Source organism: Alligator sinensis, unplaced genomic scaffold, assembly GCF_000455745.1.
Source record: "Alligator sinensis unplaced genomic scaffold, ASM45574v1 scaffold444_1, whole genome shotgun sequence".
Taxonomy (NCBI): Eukaryota; Metazoa; Chordata; order Crocodylia; family Alligatoridae; genus Alligator; species Alligator sinensis.
In genome coordinates this window covers 2,041,161-2,052,033 of record NW_005841886.1, presented here as the reverse complement: position 1 = coordinate 2,052,033, position 10,873 = coordinate 2,041,161, and the positions used below count along the sequence as shown (strand labels likewise).

Genomic DNA, 10,873 nt, shown 5'->3' with positions numbered 1-10,873 from the left:
ATTCTTTTTTTGTTGGAAAAAAAGGAAAAAAATAGGGAAAAACGTCTCCACAGTTTTTCAAAGCTTTCCCATATTTCCTAGATGGAAAATAATTCACAGGCCTAGGCACGAACTATAATCTAGTCTAACCTAGATACTGCCTTGTCATTCATGATTCCCAGGATAACTTCACTTAATGGATCTTGCAGATTGAACAGACTGAGGTTCTGACCAAGGACCACAAACAGAGAACAGTGTTATGCTTCAGTACTCACCCAGAGGTCATTAAACCACTGAACAGCTAATTCAGAGTAATTTATAAAATAGCATTACAAAAGCAAAAGGGATATAAACACTTGCCACTTTCTGGAAGTGGAAATACTGAAATTAAGTCTAGATTTCCTGATCAGCCAACCAACAAAACAATGATTAGGAAAACTATAAAATTATGAGTCTGGTTTGTCCATTTTCTTTTTACCAGCTACCAAGGTACAGAATTCCCTTAGCCAGAAAAACATTCAATATTTGAAACAGGAGAAGGACTACTGAGCTAGAAACATCCTACTTGATTTACACAGCAATTCATTTTTCCTCAATTGTGTCTTTTACTGGTATTGAGCTAAAGACCACATCCAAATGTGTTTCTTTCCGTTCTACATAAAAGAACTACTATGTTTAAATGAATCCAGGACAAGGCTGAATTTAAGATGACCCCCCTCCCCAATGTTTAGTGCTGCCTGAGCCCCCATTCATGATGCATACCCCATCCCCTAATGCACTGGTGCCCCATTCCTCAGGTGTGCTACTGCTACCACATCCCCTGACCCAAGTGCGTCAGGGGATACAACAACAGTGCGAGTCGGGGAAGGGGGGATGGGGCAGCAGCATTGGTCAAGGGATAGGAAAGCACTGCATGCTGCTGTGACATCCACCAATGTGCTACTGACCCATCCCACACTTATGCTGCTGCCGCTTCCCTTGACCTGCACTCCTGCCTGATCAGCAGCATGGATTAGGGGATAGGGCAGCAGCACATTGCTTCCCTGTTCCCCCACCTGATCCCTAACTGCGCTGCTGTACCATCCCTGCCCCACCTACGCTGCCACCTATCCCGAATCCTAGCCCTGCCCCTGACCTGCACTAACCAGATTGCTGCTGACTGTCTCCAAACAGCACCAGCACCAGCTCTAGCAGCTCTGGCTCTGGCCCTGGGTTGAGACTGGGGCCAGAGCAGAGATGGAGATCTGGTACTCAAATCCAAGATGAAGCTTGTTTTTCCCCCTGTAGACAGAGGGGAAAAACCTAATCTTGGATTTGAGTAAATATAATACTGGAGTCTGTAAATGGCTTGGATGAAATATGTCAATGCTTGCTACAGCAACACAGGCTCCTTCACTGAGGCTAGGTTTGCTGACTGATGTGCTGCAGAAAACTAGCAAGCATGGGAAAAAGAGGGGGAGCTCATTCACCTAAAGGTTCAGACAAGTCACAGGTACAGACTGCAGTCATTCATAGGGCACATACAAACTGAAATAGGTCTTGTCCTCTTGGGAGTACTGTCCTTCCAGTGGTCAACCACTGGGATTGAGAGCACTGAAAATGCTTTCTGTTTCATTTTAAAACAGAAAGAAGATTGAAGGCGACAGATGTGACAACCTCATGGGAAAAGTGTAGGGACTACCCTGCATAAGCTAATTACCATAACTCCTCTAAAACTATGAAGCCAACACTGTTAGATTAGGAAGGGTTACTATTTTTAACTTAGTGCAGAGACTGACAAAAACAATTTCGACTAATCTCTCAATATCAAGCATTGTTACTGCAAATCCTACAGTGCTTTGGTACGTAAGCACCAGTATCATGCGCTCTTCAGCATCCAGGAATGGTAACTGTGGACCAAAAATGTAACCTTACAGACATGGAGGGAAAATGGCATGCAGAAAAAGTAGGATTTGGGGAAGAAGGGTGAAAAGGAACAAAAGAAAGTGTATCTGAGAAAACAGGAAGAGGAAGGGAAGAGGCAGACAGAGATAATACCGAGGAAAGAAAGAAAAAACATACAATGAAGGAAAAACAAAGTTTTGCCTTCTTTATATCTTCATTTTAATTCTTTCTAGGACTTAAACAATCTCTTTCATCCTGATATTCTTGCCAACATTAATTGGTTTTGCACAATTTTATCAAACCCTGGAGAGTGAGAAATGGAGAATACCTTCACTCAGCCATGTTAGATGATAAAAATCTGAATGATGCTAACATGACCTGTTAAATAGTAGTCAAGTCAGACAGCCCCAACATGTAATCTTAAACACTACCTGCTCACCAAACACATAAATGATTGCCTAGGTTAGTATTACAAAAAAAAAAACTATATTACAGAGAGAGAGAGGACACTACTTACCTATAATACCACTATCTCTGCTTTCAAGAGTGGATGTAGGACTGGTAACAGCCCCATAGTTGCAATCCTTGGATGTGACGTTTGTACTGACTGGAGGGAGGGTGGAGCAGGGACTGTTGGCTGGTGGTGAGGCTGTGCTGCTTGTCAGTGTAGAGCAGGGACTTATCCTCTGAGTTACTGCTGAGGTCTGAAAAAATGAAACCAGAAACATCATTCACCATGATCAATTACTGCGAAAAAAAGTATTTCTGTACCTCTCGTGAGAATTTGACTCATAATAAAGAACAAAATATGGATTTACTCTATATGTGAAAATACCCACTGTACTCAGACTCTGCATCTGGAAAAAATGAAAAGCACCGAATAGTTTGTTTTACATTTCTTTTACAATTTGAACACAAAAGATCCTATGCCCTAAGTTCAACTGGAAATCTAGAGAAGTTTGTACAAACTGAGATTTACTGGGCGCATCTACATGTGATGCTATGTCGCCGTAGCAACACGCTACAGCAACGTAACATTTGTGGGCAAAACCTGTGATGCCACAGCTACGTTGCCATAGTGATGCGCTCCCCCTGTTATAGAGCATCGCTATGGCGATGTACTGCCTACAAATAACCATGCATGATACACACGGCGCAGTACTGGCTGCTACTGCGTCGTCTTTTAGTACTTCCAAAAGGAAGTACTAAATGATGGCGCAGTAGCAACGGTGCCATGGTGGCACATGTAGACGCATCCACTGTGAAGTAACTTTATTGTTTGTGTCATGACTCAAGTTTGTAAGGAAGTTTAGCATTTTGCTTCCAATGGGCACGTCTACATGAGAGATTTACTGTGGAGCTGACTAATTAGCTCTGCAGTGAATGTCTCAGCATCTACACATGCACTCCTATTAGAGAACACAAAATTAATAAACTCTGCAGCAGGGTATTACTTGTAAATACAGTACTACCCTGCGGAGAAATTTCTTCATGCACAGCAGCGCGCATATAGACACTGACCGGGCTGCCTGGGGCATGAGGGTGCTTCAGTGCGAGGGCTGCCTGCTGACCCCCTGGACCTCCTGCCAGCTGGGGCTGTTCCAACCTAGCTCAATGGGCTGCAGTCCAGGTGCCTGTGTAAACAGCATGCCCAGGAGCTTCTCAGGAGCCATAAACTCTGAAGCAATAAGCTCCAGAGTTTATCACTGTCCATTAAGGGGATGTGTAGGCACGCCCAGTTAGTACTCAGTTGTGCTAAACCAGGGGTGGGCAAAATCCAGCCCACAGGCCACATCCGGCACACAAGGCACTTTCCTCTGGCCCGCAGTGCCCCCCACCAATGAATTGCACCCCACCCAGCCCTTCGGCCCATAAGGGTGGGAGCGAGGTGCCCATGTGTACAACCCCCAACATACCCTACTGCCACAGGGGCAGTGGGAGCGCGGAGCTCAGCTGGGCAGGGTGTGGGTGGGGGAGTGTAGGGACTCCCCACATACTCCCCCCATGGCGTGCAGCCCCAGCTGCTGGCAGCAGCAGCAGGTGGGGAGAGGTCAGGGCATTCATGCCTGGTGCAGAAGCCTGATGGGGTGTGGCTATGGCCAGTGCTGCGCAGGAGGAGGGAGTGGGGCCTGCCCTATTGCCGGGACTCCGCAGCGCACGCCTGCTGCTCCAACAATTGCTACAGGGGAAGCCCCACACTAGAGGCTGCTGCTTCCTCCGTTCCCTGCTGCGCAGGTCCCCGCATTCTGCTGGGAGTGGAGGGAGCCCTGCCCCATTTCCCTGTAGAGTCCAGCATGGGGCTTCCCTACTGTGAGTGTGGAGTTGTAGTCGCACGGCGCAGAGCCCCTGTGATAGAAGCAGCCAGGCAGGCTGCGTGGGGGTGTGCTTCCTCACTCACAGCACAGCACTGGCCGCCTCTATTTAAGGGGCTCTGCACTGGGCACTTCCAGTTCCACACTGACAGTAGGGAAGCCCCGCACTGGACTTTGTAGGAAAACAGGGGGCAGGGCTCCTTCCACTCCCAGCAGAGTGCAGCAACCTGTGCAGCAGGGAGCAGGTGAAGCAGCAGGCTCCAGTGAGGGGCTTCCCCCGCTGCAAGTGCTGGAGCTATAGGCGTGCGGTGTGGAGCCTCGGCAATAGGACAGGCTCCGTTCCATCCCCCTGTGCAATACTGGCCGGAGCCATGCCTGCACCAGGCACGAGCACCCTGACCTCCCCGCCTGCTGCTGCTGCACACCATGGGGGAAGTGTGTGGGGGGTCTCTACACTCCCCACCCTCCCTCACACCCCACACACCTACTTCCTGCCCCCACAATCCCTACTGACATATACATACACCCCAACATATCCTATGCCCCCCAACACAGCCACATCCTCTCACAAGCCCCCCACACACTCCCACACCCACACACAATATAAAAGAGTGACACTTTATTTTTGAGTTATTATATAATCCCTTCTATATACAGTACACAATCACAAGTCATGACAAATACTTTTTGTAATAAAATTAAAATATAGTAGGTGTTTGACTTTTAGTGTATGATTTGGTTTTTTTCTGGTTCTAAGATAGTAACCCCCATGCCCCCCAAGGGGAGGGACTTCTGGTGACAAAGGTCAGGGGTTAGGTGGCAGAACTTCTGGTCCCAATGTGGCAACCAGAGGGCAGGGCAACTGTCAAGGGCAGGACTACTTATGCAGCCCCTGACAGCTCGCCAAAACTTAAGCGGCCCTCCACCGGCAATAATTGCCTGCCCCTGTGCTAAACAAAAAACAACCCCCTCCCCAACGTATCAGTATTACCTGTAAGACTTGAGGTTTTTACTTTTCAATATGACCAGAGTTCCTGGTGACAAACATACTGCATTATCTCACCTTTATTTTAATGCTTATTGCAAGAAATAATGCACACAGGAAATCTTATAAAGGTCTCTGCATCATTTCCATCGGGTCAGCAGTCTTAGTTGGCCTTTTGCAATTTCTGTGTTGTTTTGTAATGGCTTCTTTCATTCAAGAAAAATAACAATGCTCTTTTGTGCCCTAGTGAAAGAAGTGCAAAGGTCCACATCTTAATGAAGGAAATCCTTTCTCCAGTAGAAATGGTTTCCACAACAGATACAGAGTTTTCAGATGTTACAGTAGCAAAATATTTCCCTTAAAAGGTAGGAAAAGGCAAAAATGTGACACCAGAAAATAGATTTGCATTTTAAAACAGTGATCATCAAAAGGATCTATGAGATCCTTGTAAGGGAATCCTGGTACAAAGGCATCCCAGCAGACTTAGTGATGCAATACTACGAACAGAGATTTTTGTTAAAGTAATAAAAGAAGCATAAGGTTCCCAGGGGTAAAAATGAAATCCTCCATCTACTCCTAGGCTATGGAACACACAGATAATGTGTATATTTCCCTAACAAAAAAGGATACCTGCTCTAGAGATACAGATTAACTTGGTTCTATCCCATCCTACACAACAGGCAACCCCCACATAACGCAGTTTCACTTAGTGCTATTTTGCTATAGCGCTCATTTAAAATTCATACCTGATTTCACTTACTGCTGAGCCAGTTGCGTTATAGCACTCAGTGAAGCAACAGTGGTAGCAAGAAGTGGTGAGTGGCAGCGAGTGGGAAGGCGGGCATGAGCTCGGGGCCCACACTGATGCCGCAGGGTCAGGGCCAGCATGAGCCCAGGGCAGGGCAGCAGGAGCAGGGGGCCCGGGCTGGTACATGGGTCTGAAGCAGCTGGCGAGTGGGGAGAAGAAGCGGTGGCAAGAAGCAGCAAGTGGGGGGGCAGACATGAGTGCAGAGCCCCTGCCAGTGCCGGCAGGGGCCTAGGGCGGGGCAACAGGAACACGGGGCCTGGGCTGGCACATGGTGCTGGAGTGGCTGGTGGGCAGTGGGGTGGGGAGAAGTGGTGGCAGCAAGAAGCAGTGAGTGAGGGGCCCTGTGGTGAAAGAGCCAGCAGGAGTGTGGGGTGTGGGCTGGCATGTGGGGCCAGAGCAGCCAGCAGGCAGGCAGAGGGGTGGGGAGAGGCGGCAGTGATGGTGAAAAGCTATGGCAAGAAGCAGCAGTAACCAATTATTTCTATTTACATTAATGCCTATGGGGAAACGGGTTTCTGCTTAACGCTCTGTTTTCCCCGAACCAATTAAGAGCATTAAGTGCGGGTTGCCTGGATCTGGATACGAAAATGTCACACAGTGGCCACAGCTACACATATGCTTAACTGCAGACTAGACTAATTAACTGCAGAGTAAAGTGTCACTGTCTACATGTGTCATGCAGTAAACTAATTAATGCTGCCATAAGATAGTACTGTCAGGGACAGTAATATTTTATGCCAGGGTATAAACTGTGGTTAAATGCATGAGCAGACACTGACTGTCGGCATAAATTGTGCCCACTCAGCAGGGGGGCCACACTCCTGCCTGCTGCCTAGCCACACAGCTCTGCATTTTTAGCACCCCTGTGCCCCAGCCAGTCCCTCCATCACCTGACACTGCCACCTGAAGCCCGGGGCTGACCCCACTTTGGCCCCGGCCCTGGAGTCAACTGCTCCACCCCAGCTCCGATTGCTGCTATCCTGGGTGCACATGTAGACGCTGTGCATGGGAGTTTACTCTGGATCAAACTGGTCTGGAGTTTATTGCTTCTAATTAATTGCACATGTAGGTGCACGCAGTGCAATTACTGAGGTAAATCTGGTTGGGAATGAGGGACATGGCCCATAACCAAGTTAAAGTGATTTTATCTATCAAATGTAGTTACTAATTAAAAGTTACATAGTACTGTACGTCAGACCATGAACATAACTGCTGTTAGCATTTTTCTGGAATTAAGTTAAAAAGCTAACTTTGAAGCCTCTTCCAAAAATTGAAGCTGAACAACCTGCACTAAAAACAAACTCAATATCTTCAGTATCCCTGAAGGAATAATTCCTGATTTAAGTTCCACTAGTGCTCATACATATTTCAGTTGTTATAGGGAAGCCAGCACCTCAACTCCTCTCCCACCACTATAATGCCTATCAACCTCACTGTGCATTATATGTATACTTATGGGTACATTTTCACTGAAGTGCCTATTTAATGCTTACAATAGTGTGAAAGTGATTTTGTAGCCATGATGTTCCAAAAATTGTGTGTGAGGCAAGGATTTCATAGGGTGCTATCTTTTACTGGACCAACTTTGTAGCTGGGATAAGTCTAATATTCAAACTACATAGTTGGTCCAATACAAGATATCATCCTAAGAAATCCTTGCCTCATGCATATTTAATACTTATAAACTTGCCTCTACAAATACATTGGTTGCCGGAGACGAGACCAGCAAACCAATGTCATTTTCCTTGTATACTGACCTTCAATCATAGTCCTCAAGGTAAAGTTTCCATACTTTATCTACTGAATCACTGAGTTCTCCTGTGTAGCTTGGAGATTCAATGGACCATGTAGTTTTGCTTACAATACACCAAATCTACTCAGCAGCTCAGCACTGTTGATATCCTCTGAACAGACTGGTTCCCTCAAACCATTTTTATTACAATAAGAGAAAGTTACTTCTTATTTCCTAAAAGCTTAGTTGCACTGCTGTTACCATGTTCTTCTTGCAATTGTATCTGCTGTCCAATTAAAATGCTTAGCCCCCTGCATAATAATCTCTTGCCATCAGGTAAAATTATATTGGTGTAGAAGAAATCGCCTGCAATGCGATGCGGCGGCTAGTAAAGCGACCAAAACGCTGGCTTGCATCCATAGATGCTTCTCAAGCAAATCCCGGGACGTCATTCTCCCCCTGTACTCGGCCTTAGTGAGGCCGCAGCTGGAGTACTGTGTCCAGTTTTGGGCTCCACAATTCAAAAAGGATGTGGAGAAGCTTGAGAGAGTCCAGAGAAGAGCCATGCGCATGATCAGAGGTCAGGGAAGCAGACCCTACGATGACAGGCTGAGAGCCCTGGGGCTCTTTAGCCTGAAAAAGCGCAGGCTCAGGGGTGATCTGATGGCCACCTACAAGTTTATCAGGGGTGACCACCAGCATCTGGGGGAACATTTGTTCACCAGAGCGCCCCAAGGGATGACGAGGTCGAATGGTCACAAACTACTTCAAGATCGTTTCAGGCTGGACATAAGGAAGAATTTCTTTACTGTCCGAGCCCCCAAGGTCTGGAACAGCCTGCCACCGGAGGTGGTTCAAGCGCCTTCATTGAACACCTTCAAGATGAAACTGGATGCTTATCTTGCTGGGATCCTATGACCCCAGCTGACTTCCTGCCCTTTGGGTGGGGGGCTGGACTCGATGATCTTCCGAGGTCCCTTCCAGCCCTGATGTCTACGTCTATGAAATCTATGAAATCACAGTAAGAATTAATTTTAATAGAGCTGTTCGTTCTACAATTAATGTTTTTATAACAGTTATATAAAGTTCACCAAATGTTTTAAAGTGTCATTTTAACTCAGCATTGCTGGGAAAACACAGTATGGAAGTGCAGTGCTTGCAAACTACAGGCATTTTTGAAAGACTAACATTTTCTTTTCTGGCATAAAACTTGAAAAATGATCAAGACTGATTTTTATATGTAATAAGCCTGTGTGAAGAGGCTAGTATTCACTTCAGATTTGGATTTGGCCAATTTGGGGGACAGTGATTCAATTCGGTGATTCGAATCACTGTCCCGAATCGATTCGGAGATTCAGCTGCTGCTGAATTAGCTGAATCTCTGAATCACGCAGGCCCTATTCCCTGCCCACTCTCAATGGCTGCACTGCCTGCCCCAGCTCCCAGCTCTTTGAAGAAAAAAAAAAAGCACTGACTCACTGGGTGCTGTCAGGTGTGTGGGGGGGGGCGATCCCCGCTGCCCCCCACTGCCCCACACCACTTGGGGGGCTCTGCACAAGCCCCCAGAAACCTGAGGCCACTGCAGGAACCAGTGAGTTCGGGGGGATTGTTTGTTTTTTTCTTAAAGGGCCAGAGCTGGGGCGGGTGGGGCATCCATGGGGAGACTGGGGGAGCAGGCGGGGGTTGGGAGACTTATGGCAGAGTGCCCCACGCAGCATGGGACAGTGTGGGCAGCAGGGATTGCCCCCCCGCGTCAGGCAGCAGCTGGTGAATCAGGGCTTTTTTTTAAACCATGGTCCCCTTTCCCGTCCTCCAGCCCCCCTCCCCTGGCCCCTACTTACCAGCTCAGAGTCCGGGCCCAGCTCCCTGCTGCAGCAGGTAGGGACTGCCTGAATCACCAAAGCTCTCCAAATCTTTTCCAAATTGATTTGGAGAGCTTCAAATTGATTCGGACCTTTTAATCGGTCCCCGATTCAATTCAGATTCAGAGGTTCGGCCACCAAATCAGGCCAAATCTCCGAATCAAATCAGCACCCGAAGATTCACACAGCCCTAATAAGTAGGATATGTGAAAGAGTAACTGGCTTCTAAATTAGAAGACAGATCCCATGTGTAGCTAGATGGAAGCTATTTATGTCTCACAGAACACACTGCGGCTTGTGAAAATTCTTGCTCACTCAGAAGGCAATCAGTCATTTGAGGGAAAATAGAACATCCTGAACAAGTCAGGACTGTGTAAATTGTAGAAGCTTGGGCCCTGAGTCACTCCTGTATTGGACTAGTTTTCTGCCGGTGTAAACACACTGATTTCAGTATAAGCATGTAATATCCTAAAATTGAAGGAATACATTAGTGAAATTACAAATATGACAATCACCCAGACAAACCCATCAACCCACTTTTATAATCCTATAATCCTAATCTATAGTCCAGTGGTAGGTAAAATATGGCCACAGGCCAGATCCGGCCCACCAAATGATTCTATCCAGCTCGTGGCTGTTCCTCTGAAGGAGAACTCTATGTGGCCCACAGCTGCCCTGGCTTTTGCTGCCCCTCGCCCTTCTCCAGAGGCCAAGCAGCCACTCCCCACCCCATCCTAGCCCACCATGTCCTGCCCCCCGTGTACGCTCCAAGGCAGGGGGCACTGATCCTCTGGCCAGGCTTCTGCCTGGTGAGGCTATTTGTTCTCAGCTCCAACCCTGTGGCTGTTCACTGACCAGAGCGCCCAGCGCCTAGTGAGACTCAAAGCTCAGGTAGGCTTCTTCCTGCTGGCAGGGGAGAGAGTGCAGAGAGAAGAGGGCCAGGAACCATGGGGTATCTGTGGGTGCAGCTGGAGCGACTGGAATGGCTCCTACGTGATGCAGCCACGTGTCGGGGACTTGGGAAGGGGGTGCAGGAAGAGCTGTGGGGAGCACGCATGCTCATACGCGCACCTCTTTGTGATCCTCAAGCACTCATTAAGTGGCCCTCCAGCCCTAATAATTGCCAATCCCTGCTATAGTCCTACCTAGCTGAAATAATGTCACCCATACATGTCCCCTTTGGATCACTCAGAATGAAGAGATGCATATAAATATCATATTGTTAGTAGTAGTAGTATTAACAATTATTATTACTGAGAGGCAAGACTTTTTGTGGGTGATATCATTTAGTGGACCAACTGCGTTGCTAAG

General features: G+C 47.5%; 1 protein-coding gene across 8 annotated transcripts in view; it reads right to left on the bottom strand.

Moving 5' to 3' along the window:
- TANC2 (tetratricopeptide repeat, ankyrin repeat and coiled-coil containing 2) overlaps positions 1-10,873 on the bottom strand; it is a 774,525-nt gene that overhangs the window by 258,410 nt on the left and 505,242 nt on the right. For all 8 annotated transcript variants that reach the window (XR_003092631.1, XR_003092633.1, XR_003092632.1 and 5 more), the window contains one exon: positions 2,381-2,567. Coding sequence is in view for 5 of the 8 variants with exons in the window: in XM_025196865.1 (XP_025052650.1) it covers positions 2,381-2,567 (187 nt within the window). In the remaining 3 variants the exon portion in view is untranslated. The remainder of the gene's footprint in view (positions 1-2,380; positions 2,568-10,873) is intronic.